Here is a 27,552-nt window from a genome sequence, read left to right on the forward strand (position 1 = left end):
AACGTCCCTAGGCGCTTCACACAATCATTATAAAATAAGACACCGAGCTACATAAGGAGATATTTGGTCTGGCAGCATCTGTGCAGAGAGAAGCAGAGTAAATGTTTCAGGTCAGTGAGAAGGGTCACTGACCTGAAACATTAACTCTGCTTCTCACTGCACAGATGCTGCCAGACCTGCTGAGTATTTCCAGCATTTCTTGTTTTTATTTCAGATTTCCAGCATCCAGAGTATTTTGCTTTTATTATATAAGGAGATATTAGGTCAGATGACCAAAAGCTTGGTCAAAGAGGTAGGTTTTAAGGAGCATCTGTAAGAAGGAAAGCGAGGTGGAGAGGTATAGGGAGGGTATTCCAGTGCTAAGTGCCTAGGCAACTGAAGGCACGGTCGCCAATGTGGAGTGATTAAAATCGGAATTGCTCAAGAGGCCAGAATTAGAGGAGTGCAGATATCTTGCAGGGTTGTGGGGTTGGAGGAGATTACAGAGATAGGGAGGGGTGAGGCCATGGAGGGATTTGAAAACAAAGATGAGAATTTTAAAATCAAGACAATGCTAGACCAGGAGCCATTGTAGGTCAATGAGCACAAGGGGTGATAGAACGGAGCCTGGTGTGAGTTAAGACATGGGGCAGCAGAGTTTTAGATGACCTCAAGTTTAGAGAGGGTAGAATGTGGGAGGCCAGCTAGGGGTGCATTGGAATAGTCAAGTGTAGAGGGAACGACGGCATGAGTAAGGGTTTCAGCAGCAGATGAGCTGAGACAGGGGCAAAGTCAGGTGATGTTACAGAGGTGGAACTAGGTGGTCGTAGTGCTGGCGCGAATATGAGGTCAGAAGCTCATCTCGGGTTCAAATGTGACACCAAGATTGCGAAAAGACTGGCTTAATCTCAGACTGTTGCCAGGGCGAGGGATGGAGTCAGTGGCTGAGGAACAGAATTTGGAGTGGGGACCGCAAACAATAGCTTCAGCCTTCTCAATATTTAATTGGAGGAAATTTCTGCTCATTCAGTACTGGTTGTCAGATAAGTAGTTTGATGGTTTAACAATAATGGAGGAGTTGAGAGAAGTGGTGGTAGGGTAGAGCTGGGTGTCGTCAGCGTACATGTGAAAACTAATGCTGTGCTTTAGGATGATGTCACCGAGGGGCAGCATGTTGATGAGAAATAGGAGGAAAATTAAGTCCTAACAGTTTCTCAGTTTCAGGATGATGTATTCCTACTCTCTTCATCTTGCCTTGAAAAGCCAGGCATTTGTTCCACCTCAGAATCATAGCATGATATAGCACAGAAGGATGCATTTTGGCCCATAGTGCCCTTTCCGGCTCTTTGAAAAACCTATCCAATTAGTTTTGCTCCCCTGTTCATTCCCCATTGCTCTGCAAATTTCCCCATTCAAATATTTATCCAATTCCCTTTTGAAAGTTATTGAGCCTTCTTCCAAACTGATTTACAACTAATTATTCTTTACAGTCCCCTCCCCATTCCCCTCCTCTGAGATGATGTTTTCTGCAGAGGAAATGTAGTTTTAATTGGAGCCGTTTCACTAATTTCTAGGTACTTCCAACAAATATTTTTCCCAAGACTTCCAACAAATGGACATTCCATCAACATTGATTCCTTAAATTTGTCATGTTTAGTGGGCCCTTGGTTTTTGATTAAGTATCTGTGATAAGGGAAGGGGGTGGGGGATGAAACTTGTGATCAAATAGGGATGTAAATAATTTCTGGCATCTGGTGTCAACAAGAGACTGCAAAAAAATATTTTTTCTATATATATCCGTTCTTGCACCCATGCAGTGGGAGTTTGATCAAAGCCACTTTGGGTTATTTCTCTGCTAGATGGCAAGTGTATCTTTCTCCTCCATCACTGCTTTTGGACTGCAAGACCTTTCTGACATGATGATCCCAGCCCATGTATCATCTCTTGATGCACTAACTGAGCAGCTAAAAAAATCACAATTCTCACAGTAGGATCTTGCGAGTTGGAAACAACTTTATATCACCCATTTTGTGTCGAAAAAGTCCTAAGGCATAATCAGACAGAAATTGGATGCCGAACAAAAGGATGAAATATTAGCATTACAGATGGGCCATGGGGCAGCAACAACAATAACCTGCATTTATATAGCAGCTTTATCGTAATAAAACATTCCACAGTGCTTCACAGGAGCAATTATCAAATAAAATTTAGCATCGAGCTACATAAGAAGACATTAAGACAGCTAACAAGAGATGGGCTTTAAGGAGTGTTTTAAAGGAGGGGAGAGAGGTGGAAAGGTAAAGGGAAGGAATTGTGGAGCTTAAGGCCTAGACAGCTGAAGGCACAGCCGCCAGTGGTAGAACAAAGGAAGTGGCATATACACTAGAGGCCAGAGTCAGAGGAATACAGAGTTCTTGGATGGTTGTAGGCAGTGTTTTGTTGTTATGCATAGCCAGTTTGTTTTCAATATGCAGTCCCTTTAAATCTTTCTGGGCGGCCATGCATATGTGATATTTACCTTCCAGGCATGTTGCACAACTTAGCAGGAATGGTGGTTATAGTGCTGGAGAACAAGGCTTGTTAACTTGTTTATTTTTTTTGCAAAGTAAAATATAGTTCCATTTGCTCCACTGTAAAAAGAAAGATTAATTGGAGATAATCCTGGAAATCATTCACGGCAAGGGCCTATATTTATTCTTTCTTTGCAGAGGTGTTCCATATGTGAGCAGGCGGGTGCCACTCTGGGCTGCTACACCAAGGGGTGCAATCAGAAATACCATTACATCTGTGCCATTGAGTCAGGTAAGGAGACCACCATCTCACAGTGACTGTCAAATCTGGTTAATCCTCACCATGCCTTTGTTTAACTAAACTATAAAGGGTTTTGATAGAGTAGATGGGGAGAAACTATTTCCACTGGCAGGAGGGCCAGTAACCATAGGACATAGATTTAAGATTTAAATCTTAAGATTTAATTTTCAATAGGAAATTTGATGTGATTTGAAAAGGAAAAATTTACAGGGCTATTAGGAAAGCACAGTGGATGGGGAGTGGAACTGATTGGATAGCTCTTCTGATGACCCTGTACGAGCACAATGGGCTGAATGGCTTCCTTCCCTACTATATGATTGAGAAATAGTCAAAAAATCTTATAATATTAGGTTCTATTTTAAATTAACTCTACAATTAAAAACCTAAACCTGCAAATGTAGTTAACAGTCTCTGTACAGAGGTCAGACCAGCCTGCTTTTCTTGGCCAGGTTACACATTTTTACACTTATAGATTAAAGTGATCTGTACCTAACCACAATAACACATTCTATACCTTATAAACCCTAAACACTGATGTTTTCTGTGCATCTTTGGGACCATACCATGTCAGAACAGAAATAAATATTTAGCAAACCTGGAACATATTGATGGAAAGAACTTGCATTTATATAATGTCTTTCACAACCTCATGATGTCCCAAAGCACTTTACAGCTACTGAAGTACTTTTTTTGAAGTGTAGTCACTGTTGTAATGTAGGAATTGTTCCACATCAAGCTCCCACCAACAGCAATGGGATGAACAGATAATCTATTTATTAGTAGCTTTGATTGAGAGATAAGTATTGGCTAAGGCTAATGTTCCCGCTAAGCTGTGCACATACACGGCTGTTCAGCAGCCTGGAAGGTACTGCGTAGGTGGGGGCTGTGTAAAAATTTTAAAGGGAACATGCATTGAAAAAAAAACTGCCCTCGTACTACAAAATATTTAGGGAACCATAGGCTATGGCTCTGGGCGAACTCCCCTGCTTCTCTTTGGAATAGTGTCATGGGATCTTTCTAGTCCACATGAGAGGGCAGATGGAGCTTCAGTTTAATGTCTTATTTGAAGGACAACATCTCTGACAGTGCTGCACTCACTCAGTACTGGGTTAGTGTGCCAACCTCAATTCTGTGTTCAACTCCCTGGAGTTCTGACTCTGAGCCACAAGTGATATCAACCAAGCCACAGTTATCACTCTATCCTGACCCTGTTACTTTATCTTGCCTAGTTGTAAATACTGATGGACCTGCGATAATTACTATTCTTTTCGTTTATCACATATCCTTTCTCCCTGCAGGTTGCCAGTTAAGTGAGGAGAATTTTTCAATGAAGTGCTTGAAGCATAAGGTAGGAAAGAAATGTGTTTGGGGACATCAAAAGCAGCACGATTTCCTTTTAGCTTTTCTTGCCCCACTTCCGCCCACCGTCTCCCCCTTCCCCCCCAAGTGAAAATTACAGTGTAAACAGAAGGCGATCTTGTAGCACAGAACTGCAGGAGAGGATGTAAACCTACAGCATTCAAATTGCTCTTTTCATTTAAATATTACCATGCAACGCCTGTAAATTTATTAAAGGAAAGCTATAATGTAAAAATGGAAACTCGTCATCAGGACTCCTATTAAAAATAAAGCTGTTGCTCCCTACCCCACAACTGCTCAGTGTAATGCTTGGTGTGGTACTGAGGCAGGGTTTGGGACATCTGCTCAGGGCTGGACAAGAACTTAGTGGGAGGGGGAGGATCCAGTCGTTGGGGTCCATGTAGGTATCACCTATGCAAATTGGCATAGGGAAAATAAGGTTAGAGAAATGAATGCGTTGCTCAAAGACTGGTGTGGTAGAAATGGGTTCTGGTTCGTGGAGCACTGGCAGCAGTATTGGGGAAAGTGGTGGCTGTACCGTTAGGACGGTCTATACCTGAACCATGCTGGGGCTGGTGTTCTAGCAAGCCGCATATCTAGGGAAGTAGAGAGGGTTTTAAACTGAATATTCGGGGCAAGGGATCAAATTTGGAAAGATATGATAAATCAAGGAGTAAAGACAAGGCAAGAGAGAAAAGTATTAATATAAGAAATGATACACTCTGACAAGAAGGGACAGAGCGTACGAATCTATGAGTAAATCAACAGATAAAGCTAGAGGTTACAAAAATAATAAAAGGACACAACTAAAGGTGCTGTATCTGAATGCATGTAGCGTTCGAAATAAAACAGATGAATTGAGAGTGCAAATAGAAATAAATTAAGTACGATCTGATAGCCCTTACAGAGACATGGCTGCAGGACGACATAGATTGGGACCTGAATATTGAAGGATACATGGCATTTAGGAAGGACAGGAAGCTGTGAAAAGGTGGAGGCGTAGCTCTGTTAATTAATGATGGTATTAGCGCAATAGAGAGGGATGACCTACGTTCAGGAGACCAGGATGTAGAAGCGGTTTGGGTAGAGATGAGAAATCATAAAGGCAAGAAGTCACTTGTGGGAGTGGTGTACAGGCCACCTAACATTAACCACACTGTGGGACGGGGTATAAAGAAAGAAAAATGGCAGCTTGTCAAAAAGGTACAGCAATAATTATGGGGGATTTTAACCGACATACAGACTGGAAAAATCAGATGGGCAGAGGTAGCCTAGATGAGGATACATTGAATGTTTTCGGGGTAATTTCTTGGAATAATATGTTCTGGAGCCAACTAGAGAGCAGGCTATACTAGACCTGGTATTGTGCAATGAGATAGGAATAATTAATGACCTCATAGTTACGGCACCCCTAGGTAGCAGTGATCATAATATGATTGAATTTTACATTCAGTTTGAGGGAGAGAAGAGTGGGTCCAAGACTAGTATTTTAAACTTAAATAAGGGCAATTATGAGGGCATGAAAGCAGAGCCAGCTAAAGTGAGCTGGCAAATCAGGTTAAGGGATAGGTCGATAGAGATGCAGTGGCAGACATTTAAGGAGATATTTCAGAATACACAGAATAGATACGTTTCAACAAGAAAGAAAAATTCCAAGGGTGAGACCTGCCATCCGTGGTTAACTAAAACAGTTAAAGATAGTATCAAACTTGAAGAAAAAACCTATAATTGCGCAAAGATGGGAGGCAGGTCAGAAGATTGGACAATATAAAAAACAGCAAAGAAGGACTAAAAGATTGATAAGGAAGGTAAAGTTAGTGTATGAGAGAAAGCTAGCTAGAAATAAAAAGACAGATTGTATGAGTTTCTATAGATATTTAAAAAAGAGTTAACAAAATGTGTGTTGGTCCTATAAAAAGTGAGTCTGGAAAATTAATAATGGATAATAAGGAGATAGCAGATGAATTGAACAGATATTTTGCATCGGTCTTCACTATTGAGGATACAAGTAATTAGCTGTAAATCAAGTAATGGAAGGGAGGAACTCAAGAGAATTACAATCACCAGGGAAGTGGTACTGAGCAAATTGCTGGAGCTGCAGGCTGACAAGTCGCTGACTCCTGATGGTCTTCATCCTAGGGTGTTAAAATAAATGGCTAGTGAGATAGTTGATGCATTGGTTTTAATTTTCCAAAAAGTTCCTAGATTTGGGAAAGGTTTCATTAGATTGGAAAACAGGGAATGTAACTCCTTCATTTAAAAAGGGAGGGAGACAGAAAGCAGGAAGCTACAGGCCAGTTAGCTTAACATCTGTCTTCGGGAAATTGTTAGAAGCTATTATTAAATACGTTATAGCAGGGCATTTAGAAAAATTCAAGACAATCAGGTAGAGTCAACATGGTTTTGTGAAAAGGAATTCATGCTTAACCAAGTTATTGGAGTTCTTTGAAGAAGTAACATGTGCTGTGGATAAAGGGGAACCAGTGGATGTATTGTACTTAGATTTCCAGATAAGGTGCCACATCAAAGGTTCTTGCAGCAAAAAAAACCTCATGGTATAGGGGATAGCATACTGGCATGGATAGAAGATTGGTTAGCTAACAGGAAACACAGAGTAGGCATAAATGGGTCATTTTCTGGTTGACAAGATGTAACGAGTGAAGTACCACAGGGATGAGTGCTGGGGCCTCAAATGTTTACAATTTACATAAATAACTTAAAGGGACCAAAGGTATGGTTACTTAATTTGCTGATGACAAAGATAGGTAGGAAAGTAACCTGTGAAGAGGACACAAGGAGGCTACAAAGGGATATGGATAGGTTAAGTGACTGGGCAAAGACCTGGCAAATGGAGTATCATGTGGGAAAGTGTGAAATTGTCCACTTTGGCAGGAAGAATAAAAAAACATATCTAAATGGTGAGACTGCGGAGCTCTGAGATGCAGAGGGATCTGGGTGTCCTAGTGCATGAATTGCAAAAGTTTAGTATGCAGGTACAGCACGTAATTAGGAAAGCTAATAGAATGTTATCGTTTATCGCGAGGGGAATTGAATACAAAAATAGGGAGGTTATGCTTCAGCTATACAGGGCATTGGTGAGACCACAGTTGGAGTACTGTGTACAGTACTAGTTTCCTTATTGAAGGAAGGTGTAAATGCATTGGAGGCAGTACAGAGAAGGTTTACTAGACTAATACTTGGAATGGGTGGGCTGAGTTACGGGGAAAGATTGGACAGGCTAGGCTTGTATCCGCTGGAATTTAGAAGAATAAGAGACGACTTGATTGAAACATATAAGATCCTGAGGGGTCTTGATAGGATGGATGTGGAAAGGATATTTCCTCTTGTGGGAGAATTTCGAACTAGGGGTCACTGTTTAAAAATAAGGAGTTACCCATTTAAGACAGATGAGGAGAAATTTTTTCTCTGAGGGTCATGGGTCTTTGGAATTCTCTTCCTCAAAAGGCAGTGGAAGCAGAGTCTTTGAATATTCTTAAGGCAGAGGTAGATTGATTCTGGATAAGGAAGGGGATGGAAGGTTATCGGGGGTAGGTGGAATTGTGGAGTAATCAGTTCTGCCATGAACTTATTGAATGGCAGAGCAGGCTTGAGGGATTGAGTGGCCTACTCCTGCTCCAAATTCGTATGTTCATATGAGGCAAACAGGCCAGTAGGTTCACCAATGGGTGACAGACTTTTATATACTCTACGTAGAAAATAGGAATTTTATGCAGTCACTTAGTGTGCTCTACATACTTTTGTTTGTTTTAATCAAAGATTTGGAACAGTAATTGGCATTGGAGGTAATAATGCTGAATGTCTTCATTGATGAGATCAATAATGTTCCAGATCAGGAGCTGCAGGGTCACCTCTAGCTTTTCCCAGCCTTGTTTATGTTCCATGCATGAACTGACAACGTACTAACAGAGAGAAGCATCTCCTGGGACTTAGTGACTACAGTACCAGTGGCTGGAGGTTCTTTTACATTGAGGGCAGACTGTTGACAGGAGCATTGTGCTCTTGCCTTTTACGATGCTCGTTCACATTAAATAAATTTCTGTGGATCTCAGAGGTCGCCTTTGGGTCTCCACTCTGCAGAACAACTGCTGTTGTAATGTAGGGAAACACAGCAGCTAATTTGCACACAGTAAGATCCCAGAAACAGCAATGATTAGATAAAAAGTTTTAGTGCTGTTGGTGGAGGATTAAATATTGGCCACATCATTGGGAGTAAAGGCCTGCTACCCGATCCGAACCAGACAATGTGTCGGGTTCGGGTCGAATCGCATTTCCGGGTCTGGCATTTGGAGTCGAGTCGGTCCGGATCGGACACGCTCTATCACCACCTCAGTTAAGTGACTCTAATGTTAATTTACTTTTTGGACTTTAAAGGTGGTTTTGCTACAGTTGTTTTAAGCTTGTGTGGGTAAGGAACAAAGTGAAAAACGGAAGGTAAGTTAACTGACGGTCGGGTTGCGTGCGGGAAAAAATGGAAGGACTCGGGCCAGGTTGGATGGGGTTCTGTCGGGCTTGGGTCGGGTCTCATTTGCAGACCCTAGCAGGCCTTTAATTGGGAGAACTTCCTTGCTATTTTAATAGTACTATGGGATCTATTCAGTATGTTACTGACATTCTTCTATGCTTTATTGGGATACAAGTCCTGTGAACACGATTCAGTAACACACCATACTTTATTGGGGTATTGTGTTTTAAAGCCTGGCTCAGGTATATAATTAAAACCCGACCTAACAATAGCCAACCCGGGCCCGAGTCCTCTATTTTTTTTAAATGCCCGACCTGAATGAAAATAACAAACATATTAATTAAACAGAAAAAAATTGTACATTAAAACGAAAACAATACGAAAGAAAACAGTCCAGTCCAATCCAGCCTGACCCGAGCCCAAATACTGGACGCAGAACACAGACCTGACCTGAACCTGACACATGTAGTCGGGTTCGAGTCTGGTAGCCAGGCTTTATTGTGTTTCTACATGCAGTACACAAATAAAGTGTTATGAGGTACAATTCTCCTGTATGCACATGGCCCACTTTATCTTAAAATGCTCCTGTATTTAAGTCATTCATAAATTATAACTGGTTTCTTGTCCCTCTCTCCTTTTAGAGCGTATTGCCTAAAACACTATAACAGCAGGAAAACTCCATTGTGCCAAGTGACATTACCACACAAGGTGTTAAATACAGACTGCAAACCAAGAAGTCAATGAATGTATTGTGGAATAGTGCAGCTAAAGGAATGGAAAGATACCTGAAATACCAAGAGGATACCAACAGATTGACTCTGTTCTAGTCAATGTATGTTCTTCCCCATCAAATTCTCGCTGCATTTTTTCGTGGGGGGGGGGGGGGGGGGGTGGTGTGGGCAGGGGTTGGGGCGGGGGGGGGTGGGAGGCAGGCATATATAAATAAGTTTTTGAGTTTTTCTGAACTGCAAGATGCCTGTGTAAACACTGATAACTTAAGGGGCTCCAAACCATCAAGTGTCTCAAATGTTGCTGTGTAGATAATCTTTCAAAGTGGGATATAAGGTGTTTTGTAAGGGAATGAGAGGATGGGAGTGGGGTGGGGAAATGATACCAACCTGCAGTCTGCTATTAAATGATAACTTCATGGATGAGCAAAGTCTAATTTGTTAAAGTAGGTAATGAAATATGCTTTGAAACAAGGCCACAGCTGATTGCCTTGCCATGGGTTTTTGCAAGTTTCATTTGACCAGTTTTATATAGTAGAAAAAGGGAGAATTCTCCAGTGTGACCCAAGTACTGCAGGAGATTGACTGTATAAATCATGAGGCAGTAATGATTTCCATTATCACAATTGGCAGTGTTTGATCATTTTGAGTTTGCAAAATTATTTTTTGTCATTTAACAACAAACAGGAGGCCATCAAGCATCAACATGGAGACACTGCCAATGTCAACTCTGGAAATGTAACAAGGGGAGGAATTATTTTTCCTGCAATTATCAGTGCACAGATGATACCTATTGGGAAGTGACCCACAACTTTAAGCTCCTTCTTTCAATGTGTAATGTAATGTAATGTACTGTACATGTACCTGTAATGCAATGCCACTTTTTAGGAATAAAAAGCTGCAGACAGCCATCTGGCCTACTGGGATAATTGAACAGGTCTTTGTAATTAATTTTTCTCCTGTACTTTGTGCGTTACTGGATTCAGGAGTGGTACGAAATGGGTACAGGATACATCCTTGGGTTGTAGTAGCAATTTAGAATTTCCTCCTCTGAAAGGCTGTGGCTCAATGAAAATATTTGAGACTGAGAGTGATGAATTTTTGTTAGGTAAGGGTATCAACAGCTATTGAACAAAGACAGGTAAATGGAATTGAATGGCCTCATCCTGTTCCAGGTTTCCTTGATCTCCATTCAGTGACTCCTACTGAAACAAACATGTGTGGCTAGTGGGTGCTGGTGAGAAGATTGGACTGGGCTACTGTCCCAATCAACAAGATTGTCATGACCAGGCTGAAACATGACGACTAGACACTTGAGGGAGGTATTAAAGGATTGCGGACACCCACGCAATTATATCCCAGGACTGTGGTGGGAAGAAATGGAACAGAAAAATAGGTTCTAAATATTAGTAGATAGAGAATGCTTCATAACTAATTTGACACAGCAGAAGCAGCAAGTTCTGTGCTACATTAGCAGCTTTTTGGCAAGCAGCAGCATGGTCCTTGACTATTCCATTCTGCTGCTGGCCAACTTGTGTGCAAATGGCATACCAGTTCCTGACTGAAGCAAAATCCAAAACGGCAGCACATTAACCCCATTCCCTTGAGCATGCAGGTCTTTCCCTTGAAAACTAAAGGCACTACAGCCAGCACCACTCCTCCATTGTCACAGTTCCTTAAAAAGATGTGGAAAGAAACCAAAGAGAGGCGACAAAGGCAATTATAGGGTTTTGATTATTCAGCGATGAAGAAAGGCTATGCCCAGCCTCATGGGAGAGATAAATTGAGAGACGTAAACTAACTTTACAAAATAATGAAGGGAATTGCTAATGCAGATACAAAACTCAAGAGATGAAGATGCCAGGACTCAACGGGGACAAGAAGTTCAATGTACTCCCAAGTCCATGTTAAATAAAACTTTTTAAAATGACAGCACATTTTCTACAATGATGGTTGGCATCATAGAATGATGCAGCATGGAAAACCATTTGGCCAGAGACTATTCGCGAGACTGCTCCAATGATGTAACTGTTAGAGGTGATTTTAATTGGAGTGGGGCAAACACAGCATTGCATTGGCCTACAAGCTAATTTCTAGTGGTCTAATCCCAGACAGTTGGCTGACTATGCAGCATATCCAACAGAGGTTCAAATTAGGGTAGGAAATTTGACAAGAGTAGGGTTTTGTTCAAATAATACACAGCCTCCTGAAACACTAAGAGTAACCCAATTTAGGAAACAAGCACAGATGACAATGTTATCACAATATTGCAAATAGGCATTTAATGTCTTCCTGATTGCATCTCTACTCAGACTATTAGTTTAATGCCTCATCCAGAGGACTGCAGTTCCACCAATCTAGCATACCCTCAGTTTTGCACTCTGCATTCAAATCCTGATGATGTTTCAAACACAGGAGGCAAAAGTGCAACTAATTGAGCCAAACTGAAAATGAGCAGTTTGCTTGCAAGTACCCCATCCCTACAAACTACAGAACAAGGAAAAAATCCGAAGAGCTCTGAAAAAGAATTGCTTTCGTGCATGCAACCATTTTAGTGTCAAAAAGAAACACAAGGAAGTTTTTCTTTCTCATAATTCTGTTATTTTAATCATATAAAAGTATATTGCACAGAATACAGGCTTTATCATTTGATGCAGTATTAGAAGGGAAGCTAAGCTTCGACAGAGACAAGTGCTTTTTAATTCTACAAAAATGAATTTGTTGCATCCCAACTTTTGTCTTTAAAAAATTATAAATATTTTTATATGTACAGTTTTAAACTATGAAAATACAAATTTTATTTGACCATGTCATTATTTTAATATGAAATAAAAAGGGCAGCGCTGCTTCACCTGGGGGGCGCGCATACACAATGCTCTTAAAGTGTGGGGTGGGGTCTTTTTAAAAAAAAAACACAATACAACCACTTCAACTCGTGGTGACTGTGGTGCCGCTACCCAGTTTCATGATCATTTGCTGGCAGTCATGGAGAGTCCGTTTGTCGCCGATCTTTTCCAGTGTGCGGGCTGCCTCTGCCAGCATGCCGACTCGCTGACCCGGTGCAGACAGGAAGCTTGGAGGCAGGTAACGACATGCCAGCAGGAGAGCTTCGGCATGCTCCCGCTGGCCTGGGTGTGTCTCAGTCTCACCTGTCAAACAGAGCAGGTAATGTAGAAATGAGCAAACAGTCAACCCTGAGTGGGGTGGTGATGGGCATGGGGAAGCACAGAGAATCAATCATTCAGTTGATTAATAAGTGAAGCTCTCTTGCTGGACAAATGAGCCATGCGGGGCACTGAGCCAGAGAGAGCAGGGAGGTCCTTGCTTCAAACAATTCCCACAAAAGGCTGGGTACAATTGTCCTCAGTGCCTCTGGACCAGGGAGCAGACAGAAAGAAAAATCAGCCAAGTTTCCCTCCACTGATCATCTTGTTGGACCTCTGGTGAAATTGTGATACCCTCCATGGTTCAACAGCTTTCTGACATTTTAATGGGTGAGCCTGGACACAAAACAGCCATCTGAGAAATGTACTGCAGGGCTGCAAACTGCTCTCACCAAGAGCTGAGAAAAGAGCACTGTACAGACTGGCAAACAGTGAACAAGGTAGAGTCCCACTGTACAAGCATCATCCTTATGACCCTTTTTGTAGAAGAACTTTTCTGAACACCTGACAATCCAGCAGCCCAAGAGGCTGAGCACCTGGTTCTAAACAACTTTGTTACAAAGACAATATGGTGTTCATGCTCAAAGAAATGATGAACTTCAACATTCATCAGTTTATAGTTTACTGATTTGAAAGGTGGAGATTAACTTTTACACCTAATTGTTTGAAGACAGGGTGTAACAAATTGGATTAGAAAGCCCAAAATAACTGCTCTCTAAATGCTGCTACTTACCACCTTTGGGTACTGGGGTTGTGACCCGCCTCCTGAGACTGCGGTCTAATAGCTGGTGAGTACGGGTTGGACTGGCTCCTGCCATTAACCTAGCTGTGGCTTCATGTAGAAACACCTGAAAAATAAATAAAACATTAAGTTTTAATCAAAATTACTGTGGTCTGTGCACCTCTGAACATCCTTGTTGTTCCTCCTCAGTTCCAAATAACTCTCTTCTTCCTCCTCCCTGCATCATCACTGAATTGAAATTAGGACTCGTTACACCATCTTCAATTCTAACTCATTTTCTCCCAAAACCTCACAACTGTGGAGCCTCTTTCCTCTCACAAACTATAGACTTGAGCAAGTGCTGCACTTTAGGAGGTGCTGTCATTTGGATGAGATGTGAAATCGAGGTCCCATTGCTATCTCGGCTGGATGTAAAAGATCCCAAGGCATTATTCCAAGAGCAGGGGAGCTATCCTTGATGTTCTGGCCAACATTTGTCCTTCAATCAACATCACTAGAACAAATTTTCTGGTGATTAGTACATTGCAGTTTGTGGGAGCTTGCTGTGTGCAAATTGCTGCATTTCCTATACAAAACAGTGAATACACTAAAAGAGTAGATCATTGGCTGTAATGTGCCTTGGGACAGCCTGAGATGTCGTGAAAGGCACGATACAAGTGCAAGTCTTTTTCTTCCTTACTGGGATCATACACCAGGGTCTGCCCAAATATTCTAGTGCTATCTATCTAGACATTGACTGCGGACTGGATTCCTTCCAGCACAAGATCCAATTAATAAACAAAGTTATTCCAGATTAAGAGACCAAATGACAGGATTAAGGCAGCGACAAGCTACAGCAACCTCAACCTAAAAGGAAGATGTAGTACTGGCAGCTTGCCACAGCAACAGTATTGCTCGCTACTTGCTTTTAGTTTGATTATAATTTATAGTTAGATAGAATTTATTGTTAAAAAATATATAACGATAAACAATTGATTCCGACTGTTGATTCGTGTTTTGTTTTCACTGAGTCACAGCTGATTCCCTTACTAGCTCTGTAACTCACCATTAACTCACTGTTAAATCAATTACAAATTAGTGCTCTCTCTTAAAATCAAAAAATTCTCTGAATTGCATTAACTCCTTCCCTAGATATGTATGTCTTTCCTATCATATAGAAAATGCTCAAGTATTAATGCACAGCATTATTTTCAAAAAAGGTATTTGCTCAATTTTAAAAATTGGTTTGGAAGGAGGAGATGCCAAGTTTTTCTGCAACATTACTTACTTGCAACACACACCAGTCCAAACGGTTGACATCGGCCTAACTACTGACTCCATTCCACTCCCTGGCAACTGTCGGAGGCTGATTCAGATTATTCACCACCTTGGTGTCATATTTGATCCAGAGATGAACTTCCGACTACAAATCTACGCCGTCATTAAGGCCGCCTATTTTCACCTCAGTAAGGTCTCTGGAACCCACCCCTGCCTCAGCTCATCTGCTGCTGAAACCCTCATCCATGCCTTTGTTACTTCTAGATTTGACTATTCCAATGAACTCCTGGCTAGTCTCCCACAGACTGCAGGTTGAGGAAACTAGACTCAGAGCTGACCACTGGTGAATATGACTTATAGCAGCTGTCTTCAATGACTTAGAGAGTTATCAGTGGATCCAGATCATCAGGGCAGTTGTGGGCAAGGCAGAGGTTGTTTCAGGTCAGTGACCCTTTATCAGAACTGAAACGTTAACTCTGCTTCTCTCTCCACAGATGCTGCCAGACCTGCTGAGTATTTCCAGCATTTCTTGTTTTTATTTCAGATTTCCAGCATGTGCAGTATTTTGCTTTTATTTTACTGTTGAAGGGGAGACTGTTTGGTGCTATGACTTTGGATTCAAAGTTTGCGGTTTTATTCTGAGATAGTCATTTACTGAAAATGAAAGCTCCAGAGAGTTATGGGAAAGACAAACCTGGCCCTAACTAGTTTTAAACACACAGTCTTATGATCAGAGGTGCGACCAGAGACATGTGACTGAAACTCAGGTTTCAATTTAGAAGAATACTCTGCAATGGATGGAAGCAAAAGCAGCCATCTGTTGTTTTAAAGAGACATGATGGGAGCTATTGGCAGTTGTTTTTTAAAAAAAAAAACCAGACTACAGGTTGAAGAAACTGGATTCAGAGCTGACCACTGGTGAATATAACTTACAGCAGCTGTCTTCAATGACTTAAAGAGTTATCAGTGGATTCATGTCATCAGAGCAGTTGTGGGCAAGGCTGAGGTGAGAAGTGACAAGACCAAACTGTCAAAGGGAAGACTGCATCACTCACTATCGATGGCACATTATTCTATATCTGCATCCTGAAGGACAGGACTTGGAAAACTAACTGAGGAAGTTCCTGATTTTGATGTACTTTGGGACTGTTTGGTGCCCTCTTGCTGACAGCCCTTACAATTCCTCTGAGCAGTCCTATCTTTGTTGCATTTGATAATTAATGTGTAATCTTTAATATATTATAAGACCCTGATTTAACTGTTAATTCATGTTTAATTTATGTTGTTTTTAGTTTGATTGTTAAACTAAAATTTATAAAAGTGAAATCTTATCCGTTTGTTTGTTTTGTTTCCTAAATTGGGGTCAGTCAGTGGATTTGAATATTTTGGTTTGTTGGTGGTCTACCTGGGGATGCAAACAGTGGCTCAGTGTCATATTTTGCCTTATAATGTTCCTGTGAAGCACCTTGGAACATTCTATTACATTTAAAGCACTATATAAATACCAGGTGCTGTGTGTAAAGAAGCTCCTAATCATAATGTCGTGAAGGGTTTCATATCCAGAATATTACTTTTGATTTGAAGTGTAATCACTGTTAGGTAAGGTAAGCAAATTTGGCAGCAATTTTATGCACAGCAAGATCTCAAAATTAGCAAATGAGATGACAGAGCAATTAAATCGTTTTTTGATGGTGATGGCTGAAGGGGGAGTGTTGGCCAAAACACTGGGAGAACTCCCCTGCTCTTCAGACCACAGCATCTTTAACATCTACCTGGACAGATGAACAGGGCAAAGGTTTAGTGTCTCATCCAAAAGATGGCACTTGACAATGCAGCACTCCCTCAGCATGGCAATGAAGTGTTGGCTGAGATTATATTCTCCATTCAAGTGGGGCATCAACCCCAACCTACTGACATAGAAGTGAGTGCTTCCAACGGAGCACTTGCCATTAGTGCTCTGATTATAGGCTTCTTAGGATGCCTCTCTGTGATTTTCCTTCCCCTGTAGATAGTGTTTGACCTCCACTGAGTATTTCACCCCTCAGTACCACAGCCAAGAGCAGCCAGTAATTCAACCATTGGAAGATCACTGATCACAATCCACAATTATACTGCAGAATCCAGCACTACTTCTTTGATTTGTACACAGTCCCTCAAAAATAAATCCTTCCAATTCCACCCAACCCCCCCCCCCCAAACACCACCGCACAACCTACTTACCCTACGGAGGGCAGGTCTGAAAGTTTGGGACAGCTTCCTGAGGCTGCTAAGATCCTGTTGAAAGCCTCTCAGCTCTAATGGGGATGCCTGGTGCATGCAGCTCACAGGCTGATTTACATTGATCTGTTGCTGCCACATACTGGTTCTGGTGATGAGCAAGAGATCACACAGCAAGAGCTGCACTGCCTGAAAAATAGAATAGACTATCTCAGTCACACAACCTCTTTGCTGATGCAGTAATTGAAGTGATAAGGGCATCTTAATTCGCCCCAATTATTTAGTCGCTGTTCCTAAATAATCAGTTTCATATATTCCCACAACTTTATCATAGTTTATAGCTGCTTTACTGAAAACTTTTAGTCAATTAACACAACCATTTTCAGCATAATCCTAAAGCCCCACATGTAAAAAGCTGTTGATTTAGGGTCCATTATAGGGTAGTGGGGACACAAGATTGCAGCTACAATTCTCTACATGCAAGTTGTCTATTTCAGGGCAGTTGACAACCAGCAGAAGGAACCCAACAAGGGAGATGAGAGAACAGAATATATATATATATATATATATATATATATATATATATATATAAAAAAATATATACACACACACAGAATGAAAAAGACAGACAGACAACAGAGAGGGGAAGTGATTAATAACTGCAGAAATAGACCACTCAAAACAATACATCTCAATCACAATACACTGGTCAGCTCTAATTTTAAGGTTTGCAGCTTTCTCTCTCAGACGCTCTGTAGAACTGGTGTCAGGGCCTGGCTCTGTATTGCATTGCAGGTGCATTGCACATCAAGCACACATGCAATGCAACTACAATGCACCACAGCTGCAGCCATTCATTCAGCAGTAGGTTGATGAGGCAAAAGAAAATGCACCGAGCATTTTGACCATTTCTAAATGGATTCTACATCTTAACATTTTCCTCCTCTCCCTTTGTTCGAAAAACTTGGGAGGAAAAAAAGCTACATTATTACTACAGAATAAAAGATACATGACTGTAAATATATAGTGGCCTTGACTGCATACCTTTGCCATTCTTGCATCTCTTTAGGGTAGAAATCAACTATAAACTAAAGGTCAAAGCTTCTCCCAGCCAGTGCAGAAAGCATAGCCGATTTGCATTACATGCCAAACAGCAATATAAATGGAGGTAACTTAAGCAAAGCTTACTCCCCTCTCCTCCACTTCAGAAAAGCTGAAAGTGACTGTAACTGATGGCTGTGATGTATATTGAGCTATCCAGATCAGGAAGGTCCCAGGTTCACTCTCCGGTAAATGCCAAGTTAGCTGATCTCAGCTGCAACAGCACTTGGAGTGCTATGCTTGACTTCAGTGTTCCCAAGCTCGTGTCACTGATCATGTCCTCTGCTGGTTATACATGTGCACATTACAGAGGGGACAGGATCAGACTGCATGGTGATGTCCCCCCTATTTGAACAGCTTGTTGCTGCTTATTATCTTTGTTCACACCTGAACAGTGACCTTGGACTATGTATCAAGAAAGTACCTGTGGAACCAAAGTTCAGCATATGTCAGCATCTTCAGCCAGGAAAAAAAGCATGTGGCACATGAGAAGGTTGAAGAACACACCTATCTGAAAAACCACTGGCTCAAAATATACAAAAATATAATTCAAAGCACATTATACTCTAAGGAATGCCAGTAACTGCCTAACTCCCTCATCCCATGTATGAAGCACACTGCCTTTTGAATCTCTGCCAGAATTCTAACTTGAGTCTAGGCAGTGTTTAACTGGAACAAAGATATTAAATTGTGTTAAATTGGGGATGGGGTGGCGGTCGGGGGTGGGGAATGGAAAGGGAAGGCAGCTGCCTACGAAAACTGAATTATGATCCTTCATTGCCCACTGGAGTGCCGAGTGCTTCTCACAGCATTCTGGGCTTACTGCACAGCAGCAAGATACACCTGGCACTGCTTTAAAAATCACAGCATAGCAGCTCCTGGTTGGCATGGATAAACTATAACAATATTTCTAGGCAGACACCTCCTGTTGAGATTAGATTTCCTCCCTGCCTCAGCATTGTCCTCTTTCACTCGAAATTCAGATGAAAATGTACTCGCATCATCAGCTGCAGAAATACTCCAGAGGAAAGTGAAGACAGATTTTAAAATATTTTAAGTGCAGCAAATACAAGACATTAGGGAATAAGTAATTTATAATGCGAGTGCTTAATCTCACACTAAACACTCTCTAATACATTCGTACCTAAACTCATCAGTAAACAAGGAGCACTCGCTCCTAAGTGGAAACTGCAAGCTGCTTAAACGGAAAGGTGTTGAGCAGAGGCCGTCTCCCAACAGGTGGGGGGGGCGAGGGAAGAGTGCAAGGCTGAGTCACACCCAAGCAATCTGACAATACTTAGCAGCCAGACTGGGAGCAGCCTGTACACGGAGGAGTTAAGGAAAAAAGAAAAATTTTAAAAAGAGGGCAACAAATGCCCCCAGATAAATAACACAAAAACGTTGCTTTTTTTTTATTAGATTGCCTGGAGAGATCAGTTTTTTCTTTGGGCCAGGGGTGTTAATTAGATAGAAAGCTGATAAGTTTGTCATAATGCCAACAGGATATTTAGGCAGTATACAAAAAACATACAGCAAGGTTTCACCAACCCCCCAGAAGAATGTTAGCACTAGAAACCAAGTATGTTCAGTAATTTCTCTGCTTTCATTGTAGTCACCTACCTCACATACACTAGGAGTCCAAGGCTTCCCCCCCTACCTTGTCAATACTGTTGCTGGTGGGAGATGTCATGTTGAGGCTGTCCCTCAGATGTCCACTGGCCTTCTCACAATGCACGAGACTCATCTGGCTGCTGTCCTGTTTACCCAGCATGGCACGAATGCCCTTGAAAGCAAACAGTGCTGCTTTTGGCAACTGACTCCTGCAAAAGATTTGTGCTCAAGAATTAGGCAAGATTTCCAAGGAGCCAACGACTAATAATGCAGATGCGTGCATACAATAAACTCTACTGGAGACGGCATATCACTTATGTTCAGCTGGTACGGGTAGCCTATGGAAAGTATACAAATTAAACATTCAGTTGCCCAGCTCCATGCCGTCAACAAGATTCAAACGATGTTTTCTATCTTTTTTTTTTAGGTAAACCAAATGCAGATCTTTATCAATTAAAAGAGGTAATAAGTGCCCCCTTCTGAAAGGGGCAGCACTAATAAATTGTAACCGACAAAAAAGCAAAACTAAAGGAAACTTACCAAATTAAAATAACATTCCCGGATAAGATGATGCACTCCAGTCGCTAGGGAGCAAGGCCAGCCTCTTTTGATTCAACCATAGTTCCTCTTAATTAACTAAACCCAAGTGCCTGTTTTGAAAGGGGCACCACTAATAGCAAGAAAAACCTTAAAGGAAACATAGCTACTCAAATTAAGGTGACATTCTCGGGGGTGAAATGATGGCTTCTAATCATACAGGAAATACTTTTAACCAACAAATTTCCTTTCCCCACCTGTATTTGTACCATTATGTAACTTGCATTACATAACTGGACAACTGCCCTAACCTGTTAAACAAAAATGTCCATGTAGTTTCTAGTGTTTTCAAGAATGAAGCTGAAGCGATTTAAAAAAAAATCAAAACTATCATTGCTAGCTGGCAAACTATAAACAAAGTTGATGGTCTGCTGCAAAGGGATCAGCTGTCTATAATTTGGACGATTTTCCTAACAGATCACAGGTGACTATTTCCCCTGACACCCATTCAATTTGAGAACACAAGCATTCCCTCCAATCCCACTCAGTAATACTGAATTTCTGACCCTAGAAGAAATTCTAACAGCAATAATGTTGGAGGTCCACTTAGTAATAGGAACCCAGTGCTGCAGCAATACATAAGCTTAATAAGTGCCTTTGGCGCAGCATAGTTTGTGCTGATTCAGACCCACCTCATACAAAATTTTAGATCTTAGATGTTAAATTCCAGACAGCTTGTTGTGCAAGGATAATGCTGGAACCTATCTTTCCTCAGTCTCACATTTATTGTAGAGTAAAAGGATTACTAACATGTAGCTCCTCCTCAAAACCCTTCCCAGTTTCAGTAAGAGTCTGCTTTTAAGTGCTCAAGATCCCAGTTAATACCTTCCACCTGCATATAATTAAACAACTGATACACAATGAACATTAAACTTGTGGAAATGTGAAGCATTCAAGGCATCAGTTTGGATGACCCAGTGATCCTCAACTAAAACAACATAGTTTAAGATATTTTGAGCAAATGTACTATAAAAAGAGGTTATATGGAGAGCATTCAGGTGGTGACACTTACTCTGTTGCATGCAGGGACTTTGGCATGTATTCCACCACGGAGTAAAGTCGTTCCGCTGCCTCATCATCACCTTGCAGCCAGTTGATAGCAACTACAATCATGGAAGCCCACCATTTCGCTACTGGATCAGTGCCTGTACATACAATGAATAGACAGCATTAATATCATCAGACCTAGCAAAGCCTGTTGTGGTACGAAGCCATACGGACCAGAGGGTAATAGGTTCAAACCTACTTTGTGTGGAATTAGCTGATCTCAGGTCGAGTGATGATTGGGATGCAACAATTGTCATCAATGTCCAGGCCAGAAAATAAATTCAAACATTTTTATTTGCTATCTCCTGCTGGAAGGTGTGTGCATATAGACATTACACGAGGATAAGATCAGGCATGGGCTCTGATGCCATCCAATGTCAAATTGCCTGCCAATATTAACTGTATAGAGTCACATATGAACAATAGACTCTTCGGCAAATTAGGAGTGTAACTGTAGCATGGGGACTTTCCTGATTTGTAGGGCTTGGTGCCACAATAGATGAAATGAAATTGTAATCAGTCCGGTGCCACCCAAGAGCCATGAATTTCAATATATGTTTTAGAAAGAAGTGTGGAGGCTGACCTGTGACAGTTGCCATACTGGAGCCAATTGCAAAGGTCTGCGTGGTAATTGCAGCAGCATCAGAGCAACCATTCAGCAACTGCAAGTACTCCAGAGCGTCCGAGAATTCACTGCGACAGAAAATTGGGGTAAAATAATAAACACCTACACAGGATCTTGCTGTATTCTGCAAGAACATTTAATATATACACAGGGTTACTGAATTACTGTATAAAAAAAAGACTAGACTGCTAAACTTCTGTAAAACTGAGCACATAATATAATTCGCACAATAGTGCTATTACATAATATATACAAGGAGTGTCACATCTCTAAAGCAGTGCATTATTCTTCTCTAAAACACTCAGCCTGCTATTTATTATATCTAAAATTGAGAGACAGATGAAGAAACACCCTTTCTTTGCCTTCACATGCTGCAAAGTCTCAGTGACCATATGGCATCTGCAACATAAGTACAAACTCCAACAGCAAAACTCCAAAAGGGTTTATACTGATACTAAACTGAGCATACTGATATGAAACAATGTTTGGGAGGAGGTACAAGCCTCTCCTGATAACTCAGCAGGTAAAGGCAGGGCGTCGAGTCATACCGAGCAGGAAAGGCTATGCTGAATTTGCTGATCTCAGCTAGACTGAGACAAATAAAGAGGACTAGAGTTGACTTCTGCGCCCCTTGGTTAAAATCACTGGTATAAGGTGTTCAGGTGCTCCGCCTCCCACCGTTGCCACAAGCAATGCCCGGCTAATGCATGAAGGCATTGACTCTTGCTGGGGAATGTTTCCAACACCACTGGCAGCTCTCTGCTACTTTGTCCATTCTTCATGCATGAGCCAAGACTGTGCATATTGACAGGCAGTTTGGCCAGAAATCGGTTTATTGAACCTTTACTATAGCTTACTGTATCTAAGAAACTGATGAGATACACATTGAAAAGTCTTATAACATTGACCCAGCTTTTCACTTTTCAGAAACTGTTGGGGCTGCTGTTTTTATTTTTCATCTAACATCCTCTCTTCCGCTCTCTCCAATGTGTAACAATGCAGCACACCAGCAGATTGCATGAACTGTAATAATAGTTACTCACCCTCCCTCTCCCGTAACTGGCTTGCTGTTCTCTGGTTTGGCAATGCAATATAACGCTTTTTCCAGCAGGTGCTCACGAAAAGCCTGAGTCACCTGAGCCAATGGATCAACTAGAAGAGAAAAATAAACAGCTTTGCGTTACACATTGAATAACACAAAATCCTGTGGCTGATACTTCAAGGATAGTGGGTAGCAAGTTCTTGCTGCTGATCTTTGTGGAGAAAACCTTCAATCAACCCTTCTAATCTCCCCGTCCCTGCCGATTGCTCCTTTTGTATTTATACTTTCTCTGCAAGGGGCGTTAGGCCATTTTCTAGGTTAATGCCACTACATAAATGCAAGTTGATGTTGTTACGGATATAAATTTTGTATTTCCAGGGCTGCATATTTGTCCCCACTTCTTTCACACAGTCTTAATTCTGTCGTTCTTTATTCACTCGGATACCAAATTAAACAAGATATGACAATATTTTATTTAATTACAATAGTAAATAGATTGTACAGCGGCTCACATGCTAACATTCCTGTCCCAATAAGCTCTGCGTGTGTCTGTGTGTCTATACGTGCGAGTGTGGACATCAGCCAGGCTAGGATCCTGCTTAGCTGTGGTAATCTTCACACCTAAATAACCTGATGCCACTCACTACTGAGGTGTACACATGAATGGCTGCCCAGGTAAACTACTAGAAGGTTGTTGGAGTCTATGGAACAGTACCCCAACATGAGTCAGGACCTTCAGGAAAGGAAGTGGAGGGTGGGGGGCAGGGGGAACCAGGAAGAAGCAATATGCGAATAATAAAGTTCCAGGGGTTATTACTCCGGTTGCGTGACTCACAGCTTTACAGCGAACTCATTGCTCAGCCAACAAATGGAATCAAAATGTGTTCTGATGAAAGGTCATCGACCTGAAACATTAACTGTTTCTCTGTCCCTGACTTTTGAGTATTTCCAGCAAGTTCTGTTTAAATAAAATCATTACCCGAATTTCCGGTAACACTGTAAATACTGTCTTTAGGAGTGTTTTTTACAGTCCAGTCTTCATCAACAAAGAATCTATGGCCTAGAGGGTGGCACAGCCATTTCATTGCAGGTGGTATGGTACCACTTTGGGACAGGCAGATCTGTCTGGCACTGCTCAGGAAGAAGCGCTGCAACAGAACGATAAATACAAATCTTAAATATCAGGAACAATAATAACCAAATTAATCAAAAAAACACAGAAAATAGCCTCCTTAAATGTCAGTGAAAGTGAGTCAAGGCTCCTGCTCCAGATTACGATCATGTAACATCTGCCGCAAAGTGCCCTTATTTACATAAGACAGTCCTCAACTGTGATGTGCAGCTTTACCACCCATCCCTTGGCTGAGTGCCTCTTGGCATTCTCTGCTTGAACTCACTCATGAAGTGTTAATATCTTTAGAAATGCACCCCAGTATATGTCAGTGCCTTCAGTGAGAACTCAACAAAATTTAAAATGTTGAATTACACAAGAAACTCTCATGTACCCAATGTATCTCTCCATATTAGATTCCACAACACTGTAATCTAGCAGGCAGCATTTGATGAGGAGTGAAACCTTCCATTCTCTTTGTAATTATGATTGTTTCTTTAACCACTTTGCTGGAGGTCTCTACAGGGAATCTTTTACTGCTTTCCTCTGCCACAATGCCACTTTTTGCAAAATAGAGGGATGTGTTGTTTAATTCCCCACCTTCTGCTGAGCTCCTAACTCTAACCAGGGAGGCACTCAGCAGAGGCCAGCACTTGGGAAAGCTTGTTGAGATGAAATTAGATAGGCATCTTTACCAGGCCTTGCAAGTCCCATGACATCTATCCATTGACAAGGATTGGTCACAGTCTGGGAGAAGGTCTCTTCAATACTAGGCAACAGCAGGTGGGGCTGTGAGGTGGGGTGAGGGAGGAATGGCAGTACACCTGATAGTTTATGTACACATAAACAAAAGATTTCTTCCAAAACATTAAATAGATGTAGCCGAGAAAATAAGAGCTTCCACTTCTAACACACAAACCCGCTAGGCTAGTCAGAAATCTTAACCAACAGGTAGGAAAGCTCAACTTCCAAGTAAAACAGAACTTTTACCATTACAAATAAAAACAGAAAAAGAGGTCACAGACCTGAAACATTAACTCTGTTTCTCCTTCCACAGATGTTGCCAGACCTGCTGAGTATTTCCAGCACTTTGTTTTTATTTCAGATTTCCAGCATCTGCAATATTTTGCTTTTACTTCACCATCACAATCTAGGCAGGTAAAATGTGCACACTGGCTCCCTCGGCTGGACAGAAACAGTACAGCACTGACAGCTGTACCAAGAGACAGATGGAGGCAGTAGAGGGAGCACCATTCTCTCAGACAAGCAGGTTACTCTTGTGGTGTGCTATCATTTCAATTTACTTTCCTAATCTGCTGCGCAGCTGCTATCCTCCAGTTACAGCTCAAACCTATTATTGCTGCATTTGCTGTTTTTCCTTTGTGCATGTATGAGAACCCATGTGCTATTTAACACATGTAATCGAGAAAGATATATATTTATTCAGTGTCACATCATGCCTCTTAAACGGTTTCACAGAATGGATCACCCTGAAGTGCAGTGGCTGCTCTTACACATGTACAGGTGGCAAGCATTTTGTGCAGCACTTGACAGCTGTTGTATTCAGATTTTACATTTTAGGATTACTTTGCACATTTGTCTTTTAAATGCCACTTGCAGGTTGCTTAGCATTTGAAAAAAAAGGGACGAAAACGTTCAGCGGGGGCCCGTTTCAAGAAATACATCAGTCACAGACTCGAGAAAGGTCATTGTCTCTTTGAGGCAAATAGGCTTAGTTCTAACTCTCTGCCATAGAGAGGATCCTCTTTCACATAACTCAGTACAAAATGTCTAATATTTACCTGAATATCACTAAGTATCAGATTTTTAAAAAATGGATGAGAAAAGCCAATTAGTCAATTGTCTCCCATCCCTCCAGATCCTCAACTCCCCCAACTACATTCTGAACATCCCTAATATTTTTCTCTCCATTATCTTCCCTGGCACATTACTTTTGAGTAAAGCAGCTCTTCTCAATACAGGTTTTAAATTTACTTTCCAGTTATTTAAAGTTTTGTTCTCTGGTCCTACTCTCTAACTTTAAAGTCATATTTTTGGTATTTCCCCCATCTACTAGTTTACATTTCTCAAAGTTGGTCCTTCTTAAAAGTCTTCTTTCTTTCTCAACTACCCAGATCTTAAAACATCTCCAATCTTTAGTCAAACCTCATCCCCACTGCACTCAAGATCCGTCCAGTTGCTGCTACAATCCTTTTTTCTCTAATTATGTCTACGTCACTCCTTACTTGCTTGCATATCTTTCCCTACCCCAAACCCCCAGCCTATTTTCACTTCTTTCCCTTTCAATATCTGTTAGCTCCTAAACCTTCCAGGTGTGCTTTACCTGGTCCCCTTACCCCTCACTTTTGACAGCAGTGATGGGGCTGGATGCAGAGTTATCTTCAAATCTATAGTGCAAGATGTCCTCCTCTCTGGAAGATGCTGAAGTTTACGGAGGTAAGGCTGTGCGAGACACAGCAGCCTTTCGGTCAAGTGGCCACATGGGTCTCCCGTTCATGTGAGAGTCTGAACAATATCAGTAAGCCAACTATGGAGGAGCATCACAACCAGACCTAACCTTGTCCCCCATCTACTGCTCCCCGCACACACTCATGCATGGCAGAAGGACACAATGCATAGCAAACATAAGCTGGAAGTGGGAACCATGGCTGATTCTTCTGCCTAGGCCAGGGATGGTTCCCTTGCACAGACTGGCTTGCTCAGTACTCACTGGGAATCAAACCTGGAACTTTGTGTTTATTGCTTCGAAATCTTCAACATAGGATTTTTTTTTTAAAACCCCAACAAACTTGAGTTAAAGATAAGAACAGCACACAATTATCTAACTCACGGTCATGAAGTGGAGCCTCCTGTGCAGGCTAGTTTTGATGCGGATTGCTGCTGCCACGTACATCTCTGCCATGGTAGCGACAGAGACAGCATCTCCAACACATTCAGCAAGGTTCACTGCACTCAGCGCCATATTAATCGCAGACAAATGGCTGCCACCCAGTTTGCCTAAGTGTTATGGGGAACAAGACAGCCATTAATAAATCCACGTGCATGAATGAGATAATACAGAAGAAAATGACAAGGAGATCACAGGAAGATTGTTTAAAAAAAAAACTTACAAGTTACTATCTTGCTATCTCCACCAACCACTGTACGTGTGGGGACGCAGTGATGCTTGGATTCCAAAGCTGCTCTCTATGCAACTCTGCTAAGGTTGGAGTACGAGGATGAAAATTCCAGTTTAATTCAAACAGGTGGTTTAAGGTTACAGACTGGCCCTCCAATGCAATGCTTTGTCCTGACACACAAATTATTCGTCTGCTGCAGGCACCTCATCCCTCACCAATAAAGCCCATAGTAGCTGGCAATCAAGGCCCTGGTATTACATATGCAATAGCAGTAGATAATCCAATGGGGCAAACTCATTTAGCAAATAAATTATCTCCCTTGTTCCATCTGTGTTTTAACCATGTGGGTGCATTCCATTCTTGGTGAAAATTATTGCTGCAATGCTGGCGCCAATATCCCTTTCTGGATTCCGTAACCCACCTACAGACTGCATGCAAATATATTAAGCCCGGTTTTACTGCAAATGAGTCAGAGTTTTATTTTTACTCTCCATTCAAAGGCAGTGGTTCATGTTGGGATACAGTTCTACACATGCTG

At 41.6% G+C, this 27,552-nt stretch overlaps 2 protein-coding genes across 8 annotated transcripts in view; one reads left to right on the top strand and one right to left on the bottom strand.

The window, feature by feature from the left end:
* Positions 1-10,221, top strand: part of LOC137383303 (transcription factor 20) — a 49,537-nt gene extending 39,316 nt beyond the window's left edge. For 3 of the 4 annotated variants that reach the window (XM_068055930.1, XM_068055931.1, XM_068055933.1), the window contains 3 exons: positions 2,688-2,781; positions 4,089-4,138; positions 9,274-9,486. In XM_068055930.1, coding sequence (XP_067912031.1) covers positions 2,688-2,781; positions 4,089-4,138; positions 9,274-9,297 — 168 coding nt within the window. In that variant the 3' untranslated portion in view covers positions 9,298-9,486. Of the gene's footprint in view, positions 1-2,687; positions 2,782-4,088; positions 4,139-9,273; positions 9,487-10,047 lie in introns of those variants that run through there. The other variant, XR_010977378.1, reaches the window with a different exon arrangement.
* Positions 10,222-11,938: 1,717 nt separating this feature from the next.
* Positions 11,939-27,552, bottom strand: part of srebf1 (sterol regulatory element binding transcription factor 1) — a 49,645-nt gene continuing 34,031 nt past the window's right edge. For 3 of the 4 annotated variants that reach the window (XM_068055934.1, XM_068055936.1, XM_068055935.1), the window contains exons 11-19: positions 26,726-26,892; positions 23,743-23,911; positions 22,765-22,873; positions 21,680-21,789; positions 21,062-21,194; positions 19,499-19,661; positions 16,744-16,929; positions 13,258-13,372; positions 11,939-12,509 (exon numbers count right to left, since the gene is read on the bottom strand). In XM_068055934.1, the coding sequence (XP_067912035.1) occupies positions 12,289-12,509; positions 13,258-13,372; positions 16,744-16,929; positions 19,499-19,661; positions 21,062-21,194; positions 21,680-21,789; positions 22,765-22,873; positions 23,743-23,911; positions 26,726-26,892 (1,373 nt within the window). In that variant the 3' untranslated portion in view covers positions 11,939-12,288. Of the gene's footprint in view, positions 12,510-13,257; positions 13,373-16,743; positions 16,930-19,461; positions 19,662-21,061; positions 21,195-21,679; positions 21,790-22,764; positions 22,874-23,742; positions 23,912-26,725; positions 26,893-27,552 lie in introns of those variants that run through there. The other variant, XM_068055937.1, reaches the window with a different exon arrangement.

The sequence above is a fragment of the Heterodontus francisci genome, chromosome 24, assembly GCF_036365525.1.
Source record: "Heterodontus francisci isolate sHetFra1 chromosome 24, sHetFra1.hap1, whole genome shotgun sequence".
Taxonomy (NCBI): Eukaryota; Metazoa; Chordata; class Chondrichthyes; order Heterodontiformes; family Heterodontidae; genus Heterodontus; species Heterodontus francisci.